Source organism: Lissotriton helveticus, chromosome 4_1 (genome assembly GCF_964261635.1).
Source record: "Lissotriton helveticus chromosome 4_1, aLisHel1.1, whole genome shotgun sequence".
Taxonomy (NCBI): domain Eukaryota; kingdom Metazoa; phylum Chordata; class Amphibia; order Caudata; family Salamandridae; genus Lissotriton; species Lissotriton helveticus.
The window spans coordinates 799133129-799160276 of NC_136063.1; the positions used below are offsets into that span (position 1 = coordinate 799133129).

The 27148-nt window shown below is 45.0% G+C and overlaps 1 protein-coding gene across 2 annotated transcripts in view; it reads left to right on the forward strand.

The window, feature by feature from the left end:
• USP14 (ubiquitin specific peptidase 14) overlaps positions 1 to 27148 on the forward strand; it is a 325147-nt gene that overhangs the window by 53979 nt on the left and 244020 nt on the right. For both annotated transcript variants that reach the window (XM_078687445.1, XM_078687446.1), the window contains exon 7: positions 26827 to 26957. In XM_078687445.1, the coding sequence (XP_078543571.1) occupies positions 26827 to 26957 (131 nt within the window). The remainder of the gene's footprint in view (positions 1 to 26826; positions 26958 to 27148) is intronic.

Sequence of the window (27148 nt, forward strand, 5' to 3'; positions counted from 1 at the left end):
ATTCAGGCTCTGGATCCTTGGTGCAGGAAGGACTGACGGCATTCGGAAACAAAAAAGAACCTCCATAAGAAATCTTGTAAATGATGATTTTGCAGCGTTAATCTTTTCTGGATTCACATGCTGTGCATTATACCATCATCAAGTAGTTGGGTCTGTAATACTTTTTAGTGTATTCATTTCCCTCTTTTTTTTGCATGGGCATCATCTGGCACTATTTAGTGCTATGTCTGTGTCCCCTTGTGGTGTTAGACGTACACCACCAAAACCCATGTGCATGGTCGCCATCTTTAGATTCTTTTCTTTCACCTTTGGGTCTGGAAGCAATATCTGAAGCTCCACGTACTCCAAAAGCAGTTTTTCAAGAGAAGTCGATTGTTGAGAAAAAACAAAGGGAAGAATAGTTAAAGTAGAGAATCGGAAAACACAGGGAAAGTAACCAAGGTGTATGGCGCAGAACATCAGAAACCTGGTCGGAAAATGCGCGGAAGGGGAGAGCGCATTATGTACAGACATGGATAATACCCCTATTATTGTTTGCCCGAGTGCCATTGCAAGTTTGCCCAGTAAGAAAACCGGAAGTCTGTAAACTCTGCTTCTCTAGAAACCACAACATGAAAAGCTGCAAATTGTGCGCTAGGGAGTTTAGGGCAAGGGGGAAGCAGAGGCAGGACCACCACACCATCATGCAGACAAAAGAAAGAGAGCTTGTCACTGAGGAACCTAAGCCTATTGAGCAAGGAGAAGGATAAAGTACAGGACACAACTAGCCCAGGCGGAAGGCTCTGATGCTGAAGTAGAATAAGTCGGCCAAGTGGAATCAAGCCAATCAACAAAGAACTTAATACACACAAGTGATTATTTAATAGGGTAATGGCGCTCCTTGGAGAAGTTCACAAACTGGTATATTCTACATTTTATCTTAGACGCAGTGCTGTGAGGTAGAGAGAATTATCCTTCTCCCGATCATGTGGCCAGGCCAGCAGTACAATAAGAACACAGTCACCAGCACATGCAGAATTACAATTAACACATGATCACAAATCAGAGTTATCAAACATAATTTCTTCTTTATTGTCCTTTCCCTCTTTCTTTTTTTCTTACTTTAATTTTAGTTGTTACAGTTCCATAGCCAACACATGTTTTGTTGCTCACATGTTTCAGGGTGCATGTTTAAAAACCCAAGGGGACAGAAATCACACCAAATGCTACCAGAAAAAGCCCACACACAAAAATAAAATGAGATTAGAAGTAAAGAGACTAATTAGTATTCGTTATACGTAGAGGTAGGCTACATTTTCCCACCATGACTTGTAAATCTATGATCCTGCAGAACGTGCATGGAAGTAGGCAACGTCTAGCTCCATTGTACACAGCCATTTCTTTGAGATAGTTGCCAGGAGTGGGGTCAATGGTTGCTCAGACTATGAAAATCAAAAAAATACTAATGGCTCCACAAAACTCTCATACCAAATGCAATGTTTGTCTTAAAAATATTTCTCCCTATAAGGAAGAATACCTAAAATCATAGCGTAATTAATTAGCAATCCATACCCAAACCAATAAAAAATTCAATAGATTCATAATAATCTCTTTGACAGTGGTTCGGGTAATATATTTAGTCCCTTCTTTAAGATTATTTGTGTCATTTGTAATTGCATCTGTCACATCAAGGATGAAGTTATGAGCATTGCATTTGTTGTGCATGTTATTGTTTGTATGTCTATTGTGGAGTTATGAATTGCAATGCTAACCATATGACCTGGGAATGCCTGTTTTTTCCGATTATTTTTTTTAACATTTATTTTTATTTTTTATTTGCAGCCATAACTCCACCTTATTTGTATTTTGGGGTTTTATTTCCACTGAATTTCAGATTTGCTTTTCTTTCTAAACTATTTAGGTGTGCTAGTCAAATGGCACAAATAGGTGCTGTGCCATTTTTTTTCTTAACCCCTTCCACGCTGATGACCAGCTCAGCTCGTCATGAGGTACACCTCTCGTACGCTCATGACGAGCTGAGCTCGTCATGAACCGCGGGATTTGCGAATCTTTAGCGCACAGCGGGAAAACACGCTGCGCGCATGGGGTTAAAACATATTTTGTTGCATAAGATTTACAATACAAATTGTCAGACATTTGCATTTCATTATCATATTTTACAACTCTGAATTGCATGCTTAAGTATGCATGTCTAATTTGTACAAAACGTTTATCAATCAGATAGAAATAAAAAAAATGTAAACAACTTAAAATGGTCAGATGCTTTTGTGCTTGGACTTGCAGTGGTATAAATGTTTAAAGCAATACTTTGGCTTACTCTTAGGTGTTGTTAGCAACCATTATTTTGATGTTGTGAGTCACCTATACATCCTTAGATGCCATTCCCTGATCTGATTCCAGAGTTCTCTGTGTAGCCTATTAATCCCTTTTGCTGGTCATTCTTCCGTATGTATTCTTTTTCATCGAGGATTCTTCCTCGCCTTGGCCCTCATGTCATAAAATGATGGCTAACACCTCATCCCACAGATGGGTGATTGGTCTTTGACATAGTACCCTGCTTTCACTTCTTGCTCATATCCCTGCCTCCTTTTTCCATTTATTGTACTGGGGGTGTCTTTCACCTTCCAATGTATTGTTATAGTTCTTTTTTCTAACACTAAGACCAAACCGAGGATCTTATTTCCTACTTTTTTCAGCTTTGGTTAAGGAAACGGACTCAGCAAATATCTCTTTGGTGCTAACATGCCCTCCCTGTACAAAGGGCATTCTAGATGTGCGATGACCCTTTCCAAAACTGCTGTGCCACTGGGCAACCCCATACCATTTGTAAGAAATCTGCATCAGGGTGAGTGCATCAGGGACATGTTTTTTAAACACATTTCATTGTTTTTTAATACAAAAATCAAAGCAAAACAAGGAGAAACAGTACATCATGTATCCTTGATTTCGTCGGTTCACAGTGATCACACCATTCCCTAATACATATTCAGCTCCTGTTCACAGCGACTTCACACTCTAGTTGGTATCTGGATGAAAGGTTAGAAATTCATCATCCAGATTGAAAGGACTTTGAGTGCAAGGCACTAGTGGATGCCTCTGTAGTCGGGCTGAGTATCCCCTAGATCTTTTGATATTATTTGAGGCATCCCCTGGTCTGAAATACCAGCCTCGCAAGGCCTGTGCAATGATCCAGCCCCTTTTCCAGCCCTCTGGGGAGGGAAGATCCAAATCCTTCCATCTTTGGGCAATAGCCTTCTTATGAACCAATACTGCCAGCCATGACAACATCTTATTCCTGTTGCTGTCCAGTTGTACATTAATAGGCAATAGGGCCCTTTTTATAGCCTTGTGAAAGTTGCCAACCCAACACCTTTCACAGCGAGTAGAATACCCCTTACCCAAAGGGGATAATCTCTGCACAACATGAAACAATGTGGATCAAGGCACTTTCACTCTCAGAACAGTGGTCAGAGGGGTGACTCGAGTAGTTCCATCCTCCAGAATATAACCGGATTAAAGTATACTCAGTATAAAAACGTAAGCATAGTGAATACGAAATGGTATGTGAACTATGACTCGTGGGGAGGCTAAGCCTCTCTCCAATCATTATCAGTCAAGGGTGCCTCACCCAGATCTCTTGTTGGCTCACTTAAAAATCAGGGTCATTATTCTGGTGGGACTGATGTATTTGTGACCGCTTATGGTCATGCAGTTCTACCATTGAGACCTTTGCCTCCAACGGACTCAAGTCTGGGAATCCTGTGAGCCCTGCTAAGCAAGGTGTGAGAGCATATCGGAGCTGCCGATACCTGAAAAATTGACTACGATGAATGTCAAATTTCTCCAAGAACTACTGACAGAACATTCCCAATTTAAAATTCCAATCATGTCTCCAAATTGAAATCCTTGCAGCTGTGACACCTGTTGTAGCCATTACCTAGCCCATAAAATTTTTCTTTGGTGAGTTTATCTTCCATCCCAATACCTTGGTCGCATTATGCCAAGCCTGTGTGTCTGGCAGCAAAACTCCTTTGCCCATTTTTCAGATGCAACATTGAGGTTGCCATTCACATAATTCCACCACTCATTAAGAAGCATCATGTGGGAGTGGGAAGTTCTCTAGTATGATGCAAGTCAGCCGCTGCTATGCCAACTCCGCAGGTAGATTTAAAATATTTGTTTAGGGCAATCCAGGGTATCCCATTGCTCCATAGAAAACCCGTGAGAATAGAGTGTTTGGGGCATGTGTGCTGTAGATACACTAGCTTGGTATACTCCTGCCATCTAGTGTTGGGTCCGGATGTTTGCAAGTTGTTTTTCTTCGATGAAGTCTTTCCTAGTCAGGAGGTATGATGACTCCTCCTTTCAGTGATAATGCGCATGGTCCTCGACTCCATTGTTAGATTGTGTTTTTCCACCATCTGGTTCGGATGTGTATTGTGGCGCTCCAGTTATAAGCCGTTCTTCGGTTCACCTTGACCCAAAATCCTCTCTACCCTTGACTAAATTATTTTCGTACGCGTTTCCCACCTCTCCGTGTATTGTTTTGGAATCTACTTTTCAATCGGAAAGCTTTGTGGACAGTCCGCGGGCCTAACCGCTTTGAGTCGGCTGTCTGTCGATGGAACGGACACTGTTCAAATTCTGGCCTCTGTGCCACGTGAAATATCCATGCACTGACTCACACAAGGTGTGTAACTTGTGCTTTTCTCCAGAGCACAAAGAAGAAAACTGTGATGCTTGCAGATCGTTTCGATCATAGAAAATTCTTTGCGATCGTCAGGCTCACCGTTGGGAGATGCAGCTTCAAAGCATCAAAGACACGTCTGACATCTTCAGTGAAGAATCCAGTCAAGACTATGTTGGTGCATCAGCCTCAGAGGAGGGGGAAAGCCTTCTTCATACAAGACCCTGACTCTGCGCTCGAGATAGACCTCAACGCCTAAGAACTACCGCAGGGACAAGGTGACGTGAGTACGGAAGACCTCTTGCCCCACCAACTCACCCACAAAAAGCATAAGGCTTCAGCACCACCTCTGCCTTCTGGCCAAGGTCGTCACCGAGACGACGTTTCTGGCGCCCCTCCAGGCTCTGCTCCAAAATACCCAGTAAAGCCTTCTGGCTCGGTACAGTGTCAGCAGAATTCCTCCTCGGAACCAAAACCTTCTGGCTCCAAACACAAATCCAGGTCGCAGTCGAAGCCCTCGCCGAAAAAGAAACCACCTTCGGCGCCGAAGTCTTCCATACCGAAAGGCCAGCCCTTGCCAGCACCTACAACGCCGGCGCTGAAAACAAAGGATACCCCTTTGGATCTCGATCTAGACGTTGTTCCACCGCAAAAAGATCCCAAACAAAGAAAACTGTTTATTAACCCTGAAACAGGCCGTATTCATACTAAACTACCTCAGAAACACAAGCTTCCTGAGGAAGTCATTCATTATACTCTTGAATCTGTATGGGGTCTGTCCCCCATTGTTGGACATTTCAAATGTGGTGGCTGTATTGTATGCAAGATTACAATAGAAGGAAAATCTGTGACATTTAATAACACCACATTCAACTGTAATACTTTCTCTAATTGCAACACGTGCAATGTTATTTATTTAATTCATTGTCCGTGCAATAAGGTTTACATTGGACAAACTACGCAGAAAATTAAAACCCGCATCAGCCAACACAGAAGCCGCATCAGATGCAGGACGCCTAACGCGCCGTTGGTTGACCATTTTACTGCTGCCAATCATAATGAGGATGACATCAAATGGACCGTGTTAAAAGCATTGAAATTGCCGCAAAGAGGCGGTAATATGTCCACCTTGCTGAACAGAGAAGAACTTAAATGTATTATCTTGTTTGACTCAATGCACAAAGGTCTGAACAGAGCAGAAGATTGGACAACACTACTTTAGAAACAACTACAACAATGAATCCTTTGCCTCCAAGGAGGCAACAAAATGACTAAACTCTGCATCAGTTGTGATCTTGTTTTCTGTGGTTAATACAACAGCCCTGCTTTGTTGGCAATTGACTTTATGGACACATGTGAAATTTGCAAAAGAAACGACGAATTTTGACATCTGGTTGGTACTTTTGGCCCGAACCGGAATGGTGATTGTTTGTTTTGGTTGTCAACTGAAATGCCGTAAGTTTTAAATTATATGTATGTAAATATAAGCCTTGTGGATACACATTCACTGCACAAATTGGGATACTTGGTTATTCTCACGATTCGCGAGCACTACTCTTCTCAGCACTCCAAGATGGCCGCGCCGTTTGCTTAGTGCAAAATGGCCACCATCATAGTCAAACACTGGTAGTCCGCACTTCGTTTTCTATATCAACCCAATCACAAGTCCACACCCCTTCCAGTATCTCGCTATTCAGCGCCGTTCACGGAAGGAGAGACCACCGCGTCGCCTTCCCCTGCATCGGTGTTCTAGCACCTTAAGGACCCTCCCGACTGCAGGACAAGCACCCGCTTGACACTCCAACACGGATCGTTACTGTGACCGTGACCTCTATTCTAATAGGCTCCCAACGACTGACCCTTCTAACTGTAACCGGATCGCCTGAAGTGGTCTTCCCCAGGTGCGGCTGCACTTGGAAACCAAGCCCACAGAAATTCCCCATCGACCAACCTCCCTCCGCGGTGAATTTCCGCCGTGGTTACATCAGCAGACAGTTTGGCTATCCCTGCCAGCAGTCCCCCATCTCCCGTGGTTGGAACTATACCAGGCAAATTAATACAATCAGTCCTGATGATGATCCCAGGTTTATTAGGAGCCAGGGGATCGAAACGTTGACTTCAAATACAGTCCTACATGCGTAACCACTGTGTACATTCAATTGTAGTAACTGTAATTGTGAGCTTGCGAACAGATTGCAACTACGTGCACGCTACAAAAATTGGCTCCCTTGCTTTTGCCTGTTATTCTTTTCTCTATCTTCCCTACCTTCTCTGGTTTCTTCTTTTTTGGATGATAGGTACAGGATTGTGCCCTATCACTTGTCTGTATACATATTCTGATCATCCTACTAATTGAGTAAATAAATATCCTATGCCCGGCTGGGTATATGGATCAAACTTATAGAACTGACTCTAGTCTATAAGACCACTCTGTGATGTCATTTTTCTCCTACTACTAGGACCTATGTTCTTTATAATAATTAATTATAAGATTCCTTTAAAAAATAAGTCTGTTGCTACCAGTCCTTTTCATCCAACACCACCATCCCCTCCTCGACCCCCATCTCCACTCTCAAATACTTTGCAAATCATGCCTCAGGATTCCCCACAATCTCACCATGATGACGACCATATTGATGGTTGGGGTACACATTTACCAGTGGATCCATGGACCAAGTACACAATTGGTCCTCCAGCAGATAATTACCCAGATCTTTACCGTGCCAAGCCATCTCCTCCAGATGACAATGTTTCCTATCAAGAACTCATTGCCAGGGCTGCACAATATCGTGGGGTGTCATTGCACAAAGAATAATTTGAAGAGGATTTTTTGCTTGACTTTAGGATCCACACATACGTCATCACAAACACTTCCTATGCTTAAGGGCATGATAGGACATGCTGACACAATTTTTAAAGACCCTGTGCATGCACGCGACTTGACTCCTAGAGTTGAAAAGTATAAAGCCTCCCCAACAGACCCAGTATTTATCAAAGGCCAGTTACCATTAGATTCGCTAGTAGTGTCTAATGCGCGTAAGCGAGCTAACTCCCAAACATCAGGGTACGCTACTCCACCACTTCTGACAAGCACTTAGCTGCTCAGGCTGCCAATCACTGGTGCATTGCAAGTACGCAGGGACTTTTAGCCAGGTATGACAGGGCACACTGGGATCAAATGGAGCAATTGCTCCAATATCTCCCAGATGAGCATAAAACAAGAGCACAATAGTTGGTAAATGAGGGAAAACTAATTTCCAATTCTTCCATAAGGTGTGCTCCCCTAATGCTGCTGATACTTCTGCTAGAGAGATCAACACTAGCATTTTGCTTAGGGGACATGCGTTGTTAAGGATCTCTGGGTTTAAACCAGAGGTCCAACAATTAAGTCTAAACACGCCATTTGATAAGAAGCCCGGAGGTCGATCAGGCACTAGAAAAAATGAAAAAGGACACTGAAGTGGCCAAATCCATGGGAGCACTTCAGTCCCCTTCGAACAGAGGATCCTTTCATCGTTCCTTTTACCGAGCGGGGTCCAAGACCACACCCTCAGACAAAATATCTCCACCTACAAAAGTAATAATCAGTCCTCTCCCTCGCGGCTTTTTTCGAGGAGGTTATAGAGGCAACAACTCTAAAGGTAAGGGTAACACACCCTGTAACTCCCCTCCCACTAATAAGCACAGACTTACCCATTCTTCCCCCGATCATACCACACCTGTCGGAGGAAGACTTCAACAATTTCTCCCCATTTGGCAATCTATAGCAACTGACAAATGGGTGTTTGGAATTATCCAACATGGTTATTGCCTTGAGCCTACCAACAATCCTCCAAACATTCCACCTCACTCTCTCAAATTGTCTCACAACATATGCAATTGGTCAAACAGGAAATGCCATCTCTTACTAAAAGGAGCTATAGAACCTGTTCCAGTACAATTCCAAGGTTCATGGGTTTACTCTCTGTATTTTCTGATTCCCAAAAAGGACAGTTTCCTCAAGACCTATTCTGGATCTCAGAGTTAAACAGATATATACTGTCCAAACACTTTCGCATGGTGACTCTTCAACACACAGTTGCACTTTTACAAAAGGCAGATTTTATGCCTACTCTAGACTTAAAAGACACATTTTCACGTTTCAATTCACCCAGCTCATCGCAAATACCTCAGATTTGTAATAACAGGCAAGCATTATCAATTCAAAGTACTTCCCTTTGGAGTGACTACAGCACCCAGTGTATTTACAAAATGTCTGGCAGTAGTCGCGGCACATCTCAGGAGGCAACATGGTCACATCTTTTACCTAAACGACTAGCTCATCAAAGCGAGCACTTACCAAAACTGTCTGCGACATACTCAAATGACAATAGACCTACTTCATTAACTGGGCTTTACAGTCCATGCACAATAATCTCACCTGCATCTTTTACAGATGCAATCTTACCTAGGAGCCAATCTAGACACAGTCAAAGCTCTAGCCTCTCCCAATGTAAACAGAATTCACAACATTCAGTCTATAATACTACAGTTTCAATCCAACCAAGCCTTACCAGCCAGATTGTTCATGCAACTGCTGGGAATTATGGCTTCGCAATTGTACCCCATGCAAGACTTTGTATGTGTCCTCTGCATGAGTGCTTGGCAAGCCAGTGGAATCAGTCACAGGGTCAATTAACCGATCAAGTGTTGGTAGACAGCCGTACCCATTGCTCACTGCAGTGGTGGAACCCACAAAATGTATCAAACGTACAGCCTTTCATCGTTCCTATTCCACAGATCGTGCCCTCTGCAGACGCATCTCTGGCAGGTTGGGGTACCCATCTCCAAGATTACACGATACAAGGCCTGTGGCGCAACAAGCACAAAAGCCTCCACATCAACTATCTAGAGCTTCTAGCAGTCTTTATAGCGCTCAAAGCTTTTCATGTACTATGCACAAAAAGTACAAAAACTGGGGGGGGGAGGGGATGCAGTCGCCAACTGTCCATGCCTCTCTCAAGCCATTTGGAATTGGGCAATCCATCACAGGATTTATCTTCTGGCAGAACACCTTCCAGGGCTAAACAATCAGATTGCAGACCTCTTCAGCAGGCAGACACCAAATTCACGAGTGGGAAATTCATCCCCAAGTTCTCCTTCCATACTTTCAACAATGGGGTTTCCCACAAAAAGACTTGTTTGCCATAGCCGAAAACGCAAAATGCCCAAACTTCGGCTCCAGGTTCCTGCACACGCTCTCAAAGGGCAATGCCCGATGGATGAACTGGTCAGGGACATTTCCTACTCTTTTCCACCTCTCTCCCTCTCATTTCGTATTTGGTTCAGAAGCTCAGACTAATTCTAATAGCTCCCACATGGGCCCGTCAATCATGGTACACCACCCTGTTAGAGCTGTCTCTGGTTCCACTTCAAAAGCTGCACCTCCCCTCCAGCCTCCTCATACAGAACAATGGAGGAATTAGATTTCCAAATCCCAAAGAACTGAATTTAGCAATCTGGCTCCTGGAGTCATTGAGTTTGGTTATTTAAATCTACCACCACGCTGTGTGAATTCTTTTAAGGAAGTGAGAAAGACTACCACCAGAGCTTGCTACGCTGCAAAGTGGAAAAGATTTGTTGTCTACTGCAATAGCAGCAAAATAAACCAGCTAGATGCTTCTATACAAAACATTATTTGTTACCTGTTACACTTACAGCAAACTGGACTAGCTTATACTTCTATTTGTTTGCACCTCGCAGCAGTTGCTGTGTATTTGGAAAACTGGCAATGTTTATCACTATTCAGAGTTCCAGTGATCAGAGCCTTCATGAAAGGCTTGAAAAGGGTAATTTCACCGAGGATTCCTCCTGCCCCAGTATGGAATCTCAACATTGTTCTTACAAGGCTCATGGGTCCACCTTTTGAACCATTCAACAATTGCTCGTTGCAGTTTATCTCATGGAAAGTTGCTTTCCTCATCGCAATCACCTCATTAAGGAGAGTTGGTGAGCTACAGGCAATAACATTAGAAGACACCTTCTTTCAGTTGCACAAAGAAAGGGTAGTTCTCCGCACTAACCCTAAATTCCTCCCCAAAGTATTTTCTGCTTTTCATATAAACCAATCGGATGAGTTACCTGTGTTGTTTGCCTCAACCTGATTCGGTAGCAGAACCTGCTCTTAAACACTCTTGACGTAAAAAGAGCTTTATTGTACTACATAGATAGGACAAAAGACGTTTGCGAATTAAAACTGTTTGTTGCATTTGGTCCATCTCACAAAGGCAACCCCATTTCTAAATCTGGTATTGCAAGGTGGATTGTTAAATGCATTCAAACATGCTACGCTAAAGCAAAAAAAGGACTTTAGCCATACCCCCTCAAGTGCATTCCATTCACAAAATAGGGGCTTCTGTGGCATTCCTCTAGCTGACCTATGTAAGGCAGCTACATGGTCTACACCACACACATTTACAAAACACTATTGCATAGATGTGTTAGCGCGACCCTCCATCCTCCATCCTTATCCCCAACAGTGGGCTGGCAATTCTTGGTATTGACAAATTAAAGAATTCCGCCAGGAATATGTTGGCCTTGGATCTTCCAGCGTTCAGGTGGTTTAAAGCCTCATTAAGTCTCCTGCCAACAATTCTCTCACCACCTGCAAATGCCCTGTGCAGTAGGTCATTCACAAATTCCGTTAGGACAGCCGCTCTGGTGATCCAGCTGCATAGTCTAGGGTGGTATATTAAGATGCAAATTCTCTGGCAATATTGAGCCCCCCTAATCTCTCGATCCTCTCCACCTGTAACATGGGCTACTAGGTCATGTGCATCAGTGACAAGTTAATGTGTAAGAGTCTTATATTCCATAGATCCTTTTGAGGGTCATTTAGGTTTTATGGAGGTAATTAAACTGGGTATACTTGAATTTCACATTTTGGGTTACCTTGTAGATGTATTCGGGAACACCCTTCCATTCGGTATTTAATTCTCTCTGCACGGTATCCTCCCAGTTCCAATTCCTGCAGACTACATTTGGTCATCAAGAGCTCTATATTTCCCTGCTATCAGTCTACAGGTATTGCTTGTTGTAAAGAGAAGATGTATGACTACGTGTGTCTGAAGCTCTTTAGTTTGTGTCCCACCATTTCTCATATATGGTGCTGGTGATTTCTGCGCAAGTCAAAACTAAGTGATGGGGAGTCCATATAAATCTTTGGGAGTCTCCAGTGTTTTCAGCTCGCATGTCTCAAAGCAGTCTCCCACTGTGATTATCTAATCCACATTCTAGGTCTTCATCTTTTACTCTCTTTATTGGAACATTCATAGATTGTATCATTCCCCGTCGTCGGAATGGGAGTCTTGGTAAATAAAAAAATAACATAGCAGTAGGTACAAAAGAGAAAGAAAAGGCCCCTAGCCTCACCTCATTTTGTAGCATATCCACCTCTTTTTGTAAAAGAAACCAAAATAATCCAACAACCAATCAGATTAGCCTCACCTCATAGAACCTTCCTGAGAGAGCCTCAGATTTTCTACCGCTCGTTGTGCAAAGGGATTCTCCTTTGAGCTCTGCTCACTTCAACTCTGTTGTACTGTTTTTTCAGTAGTTTTTTCTTAAGGATTGTTTGATATTTCTTCTTGGAATATCTGACAAAGAGAAAAAATCCCTTTTTAAGGCTTGTTCCACCTGTGGCAAGAAAAGGTTGTATGTGGAGGACAGGCATCAAGACTGCATCTACTGCGTGTATCCGGACCACAAGGCAGCAGACTGCAAAATCTGCAGCATCTTTTCAACAAAGAGACTCCGGGACCATGAGGGTCGCCTTCTCCCCCTGGCTCCACGAGCTGAAGTCGAGAAAGGAAACACTGTGAAGTGACAGCCAAGGATCGTCATCAGCCACTTCGTCCAGAAGGTCAGTGAAGAGCGGTAGGGCTTCCCCTTCACCATCTACAGACCGTCACGCAAAGGCCTCATAAAAGACCCCCCGTGAGTCTGAGAGCCGGAGTCCTAGCATATCTTATCACCATGGTGCAAAGGAGGAGAGGGAAAGACTGCCTTCAGCAGCAGCAGTGGCGAAGTCTGCTATACCTTTTAAAAAGCCGCCTTCTCTGACATCTGAGAAGTCTGACCAGGATAGTCAATCGTTGACGTCGCTGCGTAAGACTCCGTCAGTGAAGGCTGCAAAGGTGCAGGTTAAAACGGTACCACCGTCGACGAGCTCATCAACAGTGCCTTCGAGTATCCATCCGTTGACGCTGGTGTTGACGACTGTAGCTGCAACGACTGTGGCGTTGAGGGCATCAACAACGACAACGGTGACTACGATGACTGCGGGAGTGTTGACGGTCTCGTCGACAAGTGTCGATGATGCCCATCTCATCGTCGACGATCTGCTCTTCTTCAGTGGGTCTTCCATTGACTATGGTTTCTTTTTCTTCTCCACCGTCGACGGTACCATCGACGACATCTTCGTCAACGGAGAAAATCACCATTTCTTTGACGAGAATCACACCGGACATGACTTCTCCAAGGAGGGTTACCTCTCTGCCTCTCGCGCTCTTGCTGGATGAGGAAGAAGATTCTGAGGGAGAGGAGGATCCTTTTGTCTATGCCAATAGCCCTTCACAGCTTCTAGTCAAGTGCCAGGACACTGATTCTGAAGTTGAATACCTTCATGCGTACTCATATCATCACTCTTTTCACCGTCAGGAGGACACTAGCCAGGAGATGATTTCTGTTCCTTCTTCCCTCTTGGCGGTTATTAAAGGCATGTTGCTGGATTGTAGGAGGAGATTCTCCCAGCCTCCTCCTTCTCCACTTCCTTTGGTGCAGGCTGTGTCTGCTCCGCCAGCTTCTTCTGTGGCTTTGCCAAGGCCACCGTCCCAGATGGTATCACAGCTGCAAGTCATCAGTCCAGTTTTATACCTCCAGAGGTGCAGGTTGATTCCTCGGACTAGGATGACGGCGATATCAGCAGGCCGGACCAGTGTGCGGAGTGGGGTGATTATGTGATACCGGACCCAGCTTCTCCAATAGCGGATACAGCTGATTCTCCCCCGGCAGACATTGGGGGGGTTTCACAAATTGATGGAGAGAGCCTCACGCAGATTTAAACTTCCCATGCCTTCAGTTTAATCTTTGTGTTTTCTTTATGATTTTAAAGAACCTTATAGGAAGACGTCCGTTCCATTCCTATTGTCAGCCACATCTGGGTTGAAGGTATAAAGGCAATGAAGAATCCGGCTACTGTTATTCCAGTCTTGCCGCGTCTGGAGAAAAAATACGAGGTCTGTGACCGGTTAACCGAATCCGGATACAGTGATATCCCAGGCGGCTCAAAGAAAATCACGCAACCCTTCTGCGCCCCTTACTACTCCTCCTGATAAGGAAGGCAGACGCCTGGATAATGCTGGGAAAATAATTTCCTCAATGGCAAGTCTTTTGATTAGAGCGGCGAATGCGTTGGCGATACTTGGCAGGTATGATCGTCAGATGTGGTGTGACCTCTCACCATATCTAGACCAGCTGCCTCAGGAGTTCAAGGTGGAAGCAAAGAAAATCTTGCAGGAGGGAGAGGTTACATCAACTGAGATTATCGACTGTGCAATGAACATTGCCACAACAGCTTTCTGCTCGCTAGCAGGCGCAGCTGTTCTTCGTCGCCAAGGCTGGCTAAGGGTGACATGGTACCGAACGGAGGTCCAAAACAAAATCCTGGACCTTCTGTTGGATGGGGAAGCATTATTTTGTAAACATATTGATGATGACCTCCAAGACAACAAAAAGGATGCTGAGACAGCAAGATCTTTGGGAACCCTACAATATCGAAAGGTTCCTTTCCGTGGAGCCAGAGGAAGAAGCACTACAACCTACAGGAGTTCATACCAGCAACAATGATATCCTTCTTATAGTTCAAAACCTCAGTCTTATCGTCCATCTTACATCAAAGACCAGGCCAGACCTCTTCTTTTTCTAGGTCTAACTTTAGAGGGAAACCGAATCGCCAGGGGCGTGACACCACTAAGCGACAATAGCAGCGTACTGGCTCTTCCTGCTGTACCCCCCTCCCCGACAACTTCTGTGGTGGGCAGGATATCTCAATACCGCCACAACTGGCAAAGGATAACATCAGACAGTTGGGTACTCAACATCATTCAATGTGGCCATACGCTGGAGTTTGTTCATCTTCCACCTTCCAAGCCCCCTGCCGCCATGCCTTTGAAACATCTGCGGCTCGAAGTTCATCAGATGCTCCTCAAGGGAGCTGTAGAGCCGGTCCCCTTTTCTCAGAAGGGAGAGGGTTTCTACTCCAGACTTTTTCTGATCAAGAAGACGCTGGAGAAGTGGCACCCCATTTTGATATTGGGGAGCTGAACACCTATCTCATTAGACAATCCTTTCGGATGGTGTCTCTCCAGGACATTTTACGTCTCCTCAACCCTGGGGACATTATGGCCACTCTCGATCTCGAGGATGCATATGTTCACATACCCATTAATCCAGCCTACGGTTTACAGTAGCCATGAGCCACTTCCAGTTCAAGGTTCTACCTTTTGGAGTTTGGTCTGCTCCGTGGATCTTTACCAAGGTGCTGGTGCCGGTGGCAGCCTTCCTCAGGAAGCAGCATTTTCAGATCTTCCCCTACCTGGACGATTGGTTGCTGAAAGCCGCGACCAGACGTGCAGCGGAAGAAACAGTTAATGCATGCACTCGTCTGTTCAGCAATCTGGGCCTGACTCTCAACAGGGAGAAGTCATCTCTGTGACCTAACACGGAAGCGCGATTCCTAGGGGCCATCCTGGACACGTCTCTCAACAAGGCTTCTCCATCCCTCGAAAGGCAAGAGAAACTGATGTCCATGGCTCAGCTGTTGCGAGTAAGAAAGTATCTTTCAGTTCGCCTTTACAATCCCTGCTAGGAACAGTTCCTCTTACATTCCTTTAATACCTCACTGCAGGTTGTGGATGCGTCTACTTCAGGAGCAGCTCGACCTGCAATGGCGACAAGTAGACGGATCCTTTGACGACAAGGTGGTGATCACTATGGCTATGAAAAAGGCCGCTTTGTGGTGGACGAAGGAAGAAAATATATCCTAAAGTCTATCCTTCCTAATCAATCCAGCTCCTCAAGTAGTGACTACAGGTGCCTCGCTGGAAGGCTGGGGTGCTGTGCTACAGGACTTGCATGTAAGCGGACATTGGTTGCCACAGCACCGCCTTCTCCATATCAATCTCCTGGAACTCAGGGCGATTCGTCTGGCACTAGGTGCCTTTCTTCCACGGCTGCAGGGATCGGCGGTTCTTGTCCGCACGGACAACACCACGGCCATGCACTTTATAAACAAGGAAGGGGGTACCAGATCTCGTCCGTTGTCACAGGAAGCCCAGAAGATTTGGGAGTGGGCTATCTTTCACAGGATATCACTGAAGGCGGAACATCTTCCAGGAGTATTAAACGAAAAGACGGACATGCTCAGCAGGCTGACGTCAGTCAGCCACGAATGGGAACTGAACCAGACTGTCTGGGAGGAACATTTTCACCGGTGGGGCAGACCCTCAATAGACCTCTTTGCCACCCCGGAGAACGAAAATTGCCGGTTTTATGCCATCACGGATCGCTGGGGAATGTGCTTTCGATAGCCTGGTCAGGCGCATTTGTATATGCTTTTCCCCTCATTCCGTTGATACCCAGAATACTCGGGAAGATCAAAACCGAGTCATGCAGGATGGTCCTAATAGCTCCAGCTTGGCAGAGGCAGTTCTGGCTCATGGAACTTCACCTCCTCTCCCTGGACCCTCCATTGCCGCTACGGACAGTCCCAGGGCCAGGTCTGGCATCTGGACCCTCACTCCTTGCACCGGTCAGCATGGCTCCTTAGCAGCGAGAGTATCTTGGTCTAGATCTCGGAGGAGATTAAGGAGGTTCTCTCTCCGGCCAGAGCTCCTTCTACTAACAAGACATACCGTTTAAAATTGAAGCGATTCTGTATCTGGTGTCAGCATGGGGTTTCAACCCTTTTTTTCATCTCAACATCACAAGTTCTTCCATATTTCCTGTCTTTGGCTAAAGCGGGGTTGGCTCATTCATCCATAAAGGTTAATTTGGCGGCAGTTTCTCGCTATAGACTCACTGCTTCTGGACCTTCTCTCTGGTCAGTCAGGATTGTCAAGCAGTTTCTCAAGGGCCTCTTTAGTCTTTCCTCCAGTGAAGCCTCCGCCTCCTATGTGAATTTAGTACTCACCCAGCTGATGAAGCACCCCTTTGAGCCGATTCATCAAGCAGATCTGAAATTCCTCTCTTGGTAGGTGGTGCTTCTCCTAGCTCTCACTTCTGCAAGAAGAATGGATGAGTTACAGGCTCTGACGATCCAGGAACCCTTCCTTCAATTCAAGAAAAATACTGTGATTCTAAGAACTAATTCAAGGTTCATACCTAAGGTGCCTTCGGACTTTCATTGATTTCCAGTGATTCTTAAGGCTTTCTTCCCTGAGCCCTCTACGCCAGCGGAAAGAGCACTCCCCCTCTGGATGTGCAGAGATGTTTGAAGTTCTATCTGGACCGTACTAAAGAATTCCGAAAATCTTCTGAACTGTTTGTTTCGTTTAGCGCTCCCTGCCTGAGCTTGCCCCTGTCAAAGCAGGGGATTGCGCGGTGGGTGGCCAGTGCTATACGTTTTTGTCATTCAGCAGCGGGCAAACCCCTGGAGGGTAGAGTCCGAGCACATTCTACAAGGTCCATGGCTTCTTCTGCTGCCCTCTTTGCGGAGTCCAGCTCAAGGATATCTGCAAGGCTGCAACTTGGAGCAGCACGCACACCTTCACAAGACATTACTGCCTGGAGGCCTCGATACAGGAATACACGGCTGTAGGCCAGGCAGTCCTAAGGAACCTCTTCCATTGAGTGGTGAGCTTTCTTTTTCTTCCCTCCTTTCTATCTTTCTTTCTTTCTTGTTATTGGCACATTTTGTTTTTAGGTTTATATGTGCATTTGCTATTTATTCTTAATGGTATTGCACTGTTTTTAATGTTCTTTTGCTTGATGCATTCTTATAAAAAAAAAAGAGAGGAGAGGGAGACAACAATGAGAGAGCAAAATGTGCTTCTGACTGCTAGCTACTCGGATACAAGCTATGGGAATCTATGAAAGTTCCAATACTGGAGTAAGAAAACAAGTTACTTACCTGTAACTTTGGTTCTCCAGTATTGGTAACTTTCATAGATTCCCATGCGGCCACCCTCCTTCCCTGGGAAAGCTCCGCCTTCAGCATGTTTTGTTATACTGTTACGCAACGACGACGAAATCTGAGGCGCAGTCTCTCTCAGGAAGGCTCTATGGGGTGAGGCTAATCTGATTGGTTGTTGGCTTATTTTGCTCTCTTTTACAAAAAGAGGTGGATATGCCACAAAATGAGATGAGGCCTAGGCCTTTTCTTTCTCTTTTGTACCTACTGCTATGTTCCGACGACGGGGAATGATACAAGCTATGGGAATCTATGAAAGTTACCAATACTGGAGAACCAAAGTTACAGGTAAGTAACTTGTTTTCTTAGTTCCCAAATTCTTTCTGTTTATGACAGGCCTGTTGGAGAAAGGGCCGGTATGTAAAAAAGGTGCTTATACAATTTAGTCCTGCATTTTTCACAGCTTTTGAGTGCTGTTCTAACCATTTATGGCAGGTTTTTCTCAGCTTTCCCACTTTCCAATAATCTTGCTATGAATAGGTTCTGTTCCTCAGCTATTCTTGACCCGCTTATGCCTTGTAGGTTAACCTGTCCAAATACCTCGTTACCCATTGTAAGGGTGCTGCGATGTCATAGTCCAAAATTTGGTGAGGCCAGCTCGTCATCTGTTACTGGTAACTGTAGTTTGTGAAGTGCTCACCTTCTTCTACTGTTCCCCCATATCTTATTCTTTAATAGTAGTTCCAGTTTTTTGATGCAGCTTAACCCAATGGGATTGCAGTGCCATGCAAAGATTACTATGTCTCAAGTCCTCCTCAGCATGAGACTTTCTCTTCAAGGTATTGGTGTGTGTGTGTGTCCCAACAATGTGTTATACCAATAGTTGTTGGGGCTTAGCTCACTCTGAAGAGGGAGGAATTTACCAGCTTTTCCGGGCTTTACTCTACATGTTTAACCATGGGTCCTAAAATGATCCTCTCATTTCATGGAAACAAAAGCATATCCTTTGTATACCGGGAAATAGTGTGTTCTATCTGCCACAGGTATGCCTGTCACCTCTGTCTCTTCTAATAATCCCAAACATGCATGCAACAAGCATTTTCGATGCAATAGGTCTCGCATTTATGAGCGTTTAAGGTATTGGCATTGTAAATGACAATGCCATTTATTTGTGTTTTTTAAAGCAACACATATATAAAAGGCATTGTGACTTTTAATGCCAATAGCTCAAACTCTTGGTGGCACTTGCAAAGCATGAGAGGTTTTGGAAAGATGCCTAGGAAAATTGTATGGAACGTCGCATCGTTCCCGAGTCCACGCCACCAACCAAAATAGAAATAAATCCGAAGCTCTGCTTTAGCGTGATAGCGAACCTACCCCATATACAGAAGGCAACACAGTGCGCTCCCACCACATACATGCCAACAACAGAAGGTCATCAAAGAGTGAAATCTAGCGAAATTTCCAAATGAGGTAAAAATTAATTTTGGTAGGAAGAAATGTAAACACATTTTTTCTTTAAACAAATATGCTAGAATAAATCTCCCTCCTTAGCAAAGAGTACATACACAGGTACATGTCTCAGCACTCAGACATGACAAAAATGAAGACTGATCCCGCCAGAAATGCTTCCATAAAGCCTCAGTACAGAAGACTTAAACAGAATTTCAGACTTGCAGATGCCTCTGAAAAGAGAATAAACTCTTGATCCTCCTTCAAATAAATCTTGGTATCTGAAAGAATGTCTGGACTTGATTAAAATGAAGAATTAGGGTTTATTTTAAGCATAAATTGGTAATGTCCTGACAGTGTAACTCTATGCGGTCCGCATCTGTGAGTTTAATTAAATTTACACGCAACCAATCTTTCTGAAATAGATTAATATTTGCTACTATTTACTGGGCTCGCAGAAACCTCATGAACAGAGAACATGTCTTTAACCCCTTGCATGCTGATGACGAGCTCAGCTCGTCATCAGCGTTACCTGCCGTGTGCTGATGACGAGCTGAGCTCGTCATGTAACGCGGTAATTTTTAAAATGCCGCATACCGCGGGAAAAGCCGCCGCACGCATGCGGTTAAAGGGCAGAAACAGAGCGAAAAGGAGTAGTTTGTTTACACCGAGCTGTTAGAACGACAGTTTAAAAAACAAGCGTGCCACACTTTATTAAAGCGTGGCTCCCGTGTTGATAATATGAAAGCATGCGCTGTGCTGAAGTATAAACTTTATGCTGCAGCATGACGCCAGCTTTCATAATATCAACACGAGCAGTGATTTCCGGTGTCTGCGATTGCCGGGGGCGAAGGGAAGGGGGAGGCAGCCAGAGTGAAAGCACCCATGGCGCGCTGCTAATACCTGAAGCGGACGCTATTGCTGGCGTTCCATGAGTACTGTGTGTGAGAAGCTGGCCTGGTATATGCTGTCCACCAATTAAAGTGGGCACCTTGCACCAGTCTATACGACCCTTATTGATGATTAAGTCAAAGACAACCTTTAAAGAAAGTTATCCTAGTGGTAGCTGTGGAGTGCAGCCTTCAGGCTAAGTCTCGAAGGAATGTAAAGCAGCTGGTTTCACCAGTCTATAACCTTCTGAATGACTAAATGAAAGGAGAACCACACAAGGAATATATAAAATATATGTATTTATTACTAAACACTCTACTAACCTCTTTATGAGATTAGAGAACAAATCACACATTATTAAATCACTAGAACAACAGTAAGTAGCTCAATACACAGTGGGCTCCAGGCAGAGACCAAACCATATACTAAGAAAGTGGTATAACAACCACGACTTGACTAGACACAGTGACTAGAGCATGTAGAATCGCTTGGACCCCAAGGAACCACCCAAGGTAGTGACACAGGATACCCACGGGGGATGCGTGCAGTGTGAGAGCACAGCAGCGAGCTCGTACAACTCTATGGTAAAGTCGTGGTTGAAATTTTAAAGTTTTTCTTTTTTAAAACCGACTTTGACAGACTGCACACATTTCGCAGGGCTCTGCACACCAGAGACATCTGTAGGTTAGAAATATGACATCTACTGAAATGCAATCGACTTTTCTTTTTATAAACAAAGCAACACTAGACAAGCCCCCCCTCCCTACCACCCCCCGAGTCGCACTAGTTCTGTCGCAAATCTCCTACACACAGCACACCCAGATGACTGCCCATGCATACCCGCCATCATGGCCCCCTCATCACACCTCCGGGAGGTCTTCCAGTTCCACCGGAGGTTCAAGCCACAGGCCCCTAAACTCAGCCCAGCGTTTCCAGATTTTATAATGCTTTCGTGGGCATCCTCGGGCTACATAAATCGACTGCTCCAGCACCATACAAAAATCTAACCCCTTTTTCCATGCCGCCACAGAGGGGGGCCCGCGGATCTTTCCATGATCTGGCCACATCCCTTTTTGCCAATGTGAGGCCCAGCAGCAGCAAATGCCTCTTGTAGACGTTGCCACCCACCCCTTCCATCACATGCAGTAAAACTAATTGCGGCGTACGAGGGAGCTCCCACCCCAATACCTCAGACAAGCAGGCCAGTACCCCCCTCCAGAACCGATCAAGGGAACCACAACTCCACAGGAATTTTAAAGTTTAAGGACACTTAGGAGAAGACTTTGAGCAAACCATTTCAAACTTAGAAGGTTCTAAGGCCAGCACCCATGTGAGCACCGGAGTACTCGTGTTACCTAACCCAGGGAAGCCGGGTGCATAGGTGTCAAATGGTGTCGGGAATCTTCGTCGTTTTCAAGGGTGTGATGTTGCAAAGTGCTGTTGCCGTGAAGAGGAAAAGTGTGCGGTGTGATCCAAGCCTGGATTGAAGCTGAGAAGAACCTGAAAGCAGAGGGGACAGAGTCTGGGTCACTTGCCAGTGACCAGGAGCTCGGTAGACGAATGCCCACCGATGTCTGGTGCTTCAAGTGAGAAGAGTTGAAGCTTGACTCTGCAGCCACCGGGACCAGGAGACTTTGAGGATGACCAAAGTCCGCAGGCGATCTGTCCCACGAAGGATATCGAGTGCTGGGGGGTCAGGGTCCAGATTGAACACCAACAAGCCTTGGCAGCTGCAACCCACGTGGTCAGAGAAAAGATGCTTTGGTGAGGACCAACAAGGTCCTGGGAACTCCCCAAGTGATGGAGTGTCGGGGCACGTCTGGAGCAACCAGGAAAGGCCACTGAAAGTTAAAGTTGCCTTCACAGGGACCCACAGCCCAACGGACCAGGGATCGCGAAGGGACCTCGAGAGGAATCACAAAATACTGGCCCACGGAACACTCGTGGAGTGTAGGCCGGTAATCTTCGGTGGAATCACCGCTCGGGGTCTGGACTACAAGTAGCCCAAAGTACAGCTTCAGGGGTCGCTGGAAAGCAGATGCTTCTGCAAATGTACACGGTGCCCAGGGGTTCGAGTTGCACGGTCCCCACGAGGGATATAGGTCTCTGGTTTGCTGAACACACTAGTCGAACTCGGGGACACTTGGAAACCCACCTCCTGTGTTGCAAAAGCCTTCTGAGTCCTCAGGAGCTTCGGAGATGTTTCTGTAGCAGAGTTTCGTCCAGGTAAATCTTCAGTCATGTAGTCAGGGGTTCCTACTTTATACCCAAGGAGGGGTGGGACAAACTCTGGGGACCCACCTATGGGCGGGTCAGGAAAGAGGGGTGGCTACACCCATGTCCTTTGTCCAGTTTTGCGCCAGAGCAGGAGCAAATGGCTTCTGAAACCAGTTTGAGCTGGACTTTCCACGGGGACACCAAATGTGCCACCAGTGCAGACATCAAAGCACTCTCAGAATGCACCCACCCATCCCCAATACACTAAAGCCTGTCTGGGAGGTGGTTGTGACAGGAAGCCTATTGTCATGCCTTCCCCTGCACAAGCTTGTCTCAGCTGTAGGAGGGCATACTTGTGTCTGTGGCTGGCAGCATCCATCTTGTGATGCCAGGGTCTGTTAAGCTGGTAACGAGTGTACCGGTGTAGTCCTATTTTTCCCTCTAGGAGGGTGAAATCATACTTCTCACACCAGTTATTTGGGTTGAAGGTATGATTCGAAGGTGTTTAAAACCAAACACGACCGGTTTCTGTGCAGCCATTTTAACGCCTTAACTGCGGCCGTTATTTTGGCGCAATGCGGGTGTTCTAAAAGGTGGGCAGGGCCGCGCCGGCCGTTGGCCGACGGCAGCACTAGCACGCAACGGGTTAAAGTTGGCATTTACAGTGAGGTTATAATGCACTTAGGAGTATATGGTTGGCTGCATCACAGAACAACCCCAGAGAATAGGTTACGAAGGCTGTCAATTTGTCCAAGGTGTCAATTTGAGTGCTCTCTGGGGGGGTGGCACAATACATGCTGGCACAATACATGCTGCAGCCCCTGGGAGGCCTCTGGGGTACCTATGCCCTGGGTATATAGTATACCATATACTAGGGACTTATAAGGTACCCCAGAATCCAATTTGGCGTGTACCTAAAGTACATGAACAACCAATTTAGTTAGAAAGTAGATGAACTGGGGTCCTGATTAGCAGGATCCCAGTCAAACTAAGTCGGAAACCAGCAAAACACAAGGAAAAAAGTGGGGGTAACCTTGTAGTCAGATTCCACCTTCCTACACTGTGCACATTAATTAGCTAGTTATGTAAACTGCTAATGGAAGCTCTCAAGTTAGGACACAAGTAAAAGGTCTAGTCCTTATGGGAGGTAACAAATGGAGACAAGGCGGTACCAAGGAGAGACTAACAAGCCTCATAATAAGTCGGAAGCCAGCGTTCATGAAGGACAAGAGCACAAGCCAATTAAAAAACATGGGCGATACATAGACTGGGCCGCCTCCCAGACCCCAGTTGCATGCGTGGTTGTGGCTCCCCAGGTACATTCTTCCACATCCTATGGGACTGTCCAAGAATACAGTTATACTGGGACCGGGTTCTAGCTGAAATATCGGAAGCATCTGGGGTGGAATTGCAGAAAGAACCGAGATGTTGCTTATTAAATATTTGGTCCCCTACTGACATGAATCAAGGTTTGCGCACTTGGGCAACACTGGGCCTAGCTATTGCAAAGCGTAACATTGCCAGAAGGTGGGGGTCCGAAGCAGTGCCCACATGCACACAATGGGGGAACGACATGGACATGGCTATGGTAGCAGAAAAGGCGGTCTATGTACATAGGGGCTGCCCTAAAAAATGGTCTAAGATCTGGGGAAACTGGAACGAACACCGAGGACACTTATGTGACTCACCACAGGAACTGTATGACTCAGAAACAAGCCCTTGAAGGGAGAGGCCTGTGACCTCAGTTATCCCATTATACGGATGATTCTTGATGGAGGGGAAGTAAAAACCTACTTTATCATTAGACGTGTCAGTGAAGGTGGGGAGGCACGAATAAGGAATTGTATGATGTCACATCCAACCCTGAGGATATAGACGATTGCAAAACTCCCACTACTGGATGCTAAGAAAGCCAAACGATTGTATGAATAATGTTAAACAAAGTGTTGATGATTGAACGGTATTGATGTGTATAAAGCAAACTGGCTATGTAATTCTAAGAACTGCCTTTAAATGACACTGGTGATGTGTACCTTGATGAAAAGCTCAATAAAATGTTTGAAAAATTTCTTTTTTTTTTTTTAAACATGGGCGAAGAGTGGAAGGGCCTTCTTGTGCATACCCTAATACAGCATGCCTTGCAGAGCGAGCAGCGCATGCACGCTGCCGCTCGGCTCGACCTAAAAAATAGTGCATACCGAGGCTGGTGACAAGCGTAATTGATAAATCTATCCTGATGAAATACAATTAGACCTGAGCCACCAATCCAACAGAGCGGGGTAAACACTGTATCAGTAAGAGGAAAGAGTACATAAAAATCCCATCACACAAAACAGTACTCTGAATCCAAAAATAATCAAACTGTAATAATAAACAATATATACATATAGTATTTATATACAGCGGTTGCTCCAATGAGTGCAACAGGGTGCCCAGAAAATGTGCTTGTGCATGAGTTTCATAGATAAGAAAGAAAAGGACAAAGCATATTCAATTTCATTTGAAAACAAGCCTGTCCGTACACAAATTTAAAACACTGCAGATTTGTTCCACTATATAGAGGTAACTGCTTCAATCAACATTGCCTCTCTGTGGATAGTTTCTTCGATCCAGGCTGTAGAAATAATATTGACTGTTTGATCAGAAAAATAGAGGGGGCCAGTTATAGCCTCAAACATGGGTCTTCATCAGGACAGGGTGAACAATGTATTGGGAATAACCTGGGTTCCAGCAGCGAACAGTGAAGGAACTGACTGATGAATTCTGAAAGTCCAGCCAGCTCCTCTTCAGTAGTGGAAAGCTTCCTTAAGTACGAATACAAAGCATACAGGGAAACGACCTGAAGGGCAAATCAAAATGAAGGTTCACACGAACAGATAAATCTGATCTGTCCGAATCATAGTAGGAGGGGCCCTTGCGATTTAATCCCCCCAATCGGCCCTCTTGTGCTACAAAGTAAAAATGTATCTTCTCTTGGCCGCAGCAACCGGTTTTGGATTTGCCCTTCAGGTCGTTTCCCTGTTCCCAACTAGGAGATCTCTCTTGTTCAGTATGTAGGATACCTTTTCAAGGTCTGCTGATACCACTATAGCACTCTGGTGGAGGCTCACTGGAACCTTGTTTGTGACCCTGAAGTGTTCCATTTGGGAATAAAGCTGTTCTGGTCACAATGGATGGTAATAAAGTACATTTGTGTAGTCTTTTCGATAATGCTTTATCAAATATTTTAATAGTCTAGATTTAACCGGGACAAGGGCCTAAAACAAGCAATGTTTAAACGTTCTTGCCTCAGTTTTTATTAACAAAACTATTAAAGGCGGTTTAGTCGTGGCTGGCTGCTTGCCTTGTTGTTGCTCCACTGAATACATTCTGGCAAGCCGTGGTGCTTTGTCAGTGTAGGTGAGGTAGAACTCCACTATCAGGCTGTTTGTGCATGTAGTTTTCTCCTTCGCGATTTCCTTCAGGGCTTTTCTAATTTTCCCACGTGCTCACCAGAGCATTCAACGCCTCTGGAGCTTGTTCTTGAATCCTCTTCATTGGTGACCTCTCTAGATAGAATACAATTATGCCCCCTAGGTCCTGTCTTGTCCCCTAGAGGTCTGAATAATACTCTAGGAACACATGCGGACACTGTCTGAAGCTGTTTTGTGACCTGTAGCACCAGTGAATCCCTCAATTTCAGTTTAATTAGCCTGTTTAGGAGCCTCTCCAGCGTTCTCACGCACAGTGATTCCTGGTCATATACTAGGAGTCATTTAGGCATGTAATCTTTCAACATTTGTGCGTATTTCTCTGCCCTGTGTGCAGGATCACTTGTAGGGTCTTGTCCCCTCCTGCTCTAGCCTGGGCAAGCTACTGGTTTAACATAGTCGAATGCTTTCTCTATTTCTGGTCCCCTACCACACATGGCCTCCCACTACATTTTTTAATGCCTCCCATTCTGTTAGTACTGAGGGTGTTTCACCCAGGCATTATTTAACTATACATACGAACTCGACCCTGAAACCTATCTTTGAAGGTTAGAGCGCTGTACGGTCATATTGTTAGTGCTGTCCACGTTCACAGTACATCACAGCGAGCTAGCCCAATCAAGACCGGAGAGGCCAGTGACTCGATGAGGATTTTTAAGAAATATGTTTCCTAGGTTAATTGTGAAGTTGGTGGTAGTCAAGAATAAACTGATTTTGCCAGGTAACGTCATTAAAGGTAGTTCTTGATATTGCGGTTGGAATGTAAAGCTTTTTCTTGGGAATATAATTGTCAAATAGTAATATGTTGGGAAAATATGTTGTTGGTAAAGCATTGGTTTAAAAACTTAAAATATACTTAATTTCTTAAAGGAGACTAAGAGTGCACGTTCTTAGTGTGGTACATGAACCTTATTAAATATTGTGTATTTCTTATTTTCAAGCACTACGTGATTTGTATGACTCTATGGATAAAACCTCAACTAGTATCCCGCCAATCATTTTACTGCAGTTCTTGCACATGGCATTTCCACAGTTTGCAGAGAAGGGAGAACAAGGACAGTACCTTCAACAGGTAAAGCCCATTCTTCTTCAATTGAACAACTCTAGCACTGAAAAGGATCCATTATTTTTTTGTTCACAATGTGTTCCATATGTCGGAAAGAGCATTGATTGTTCCTGGCGCTTTTAGCACATCTTAGGGTTTCAGTACTGTTTAGCACACAAAAAAGAACTCTAATTGTGGGCGTTAATTTCTCCCAGAGT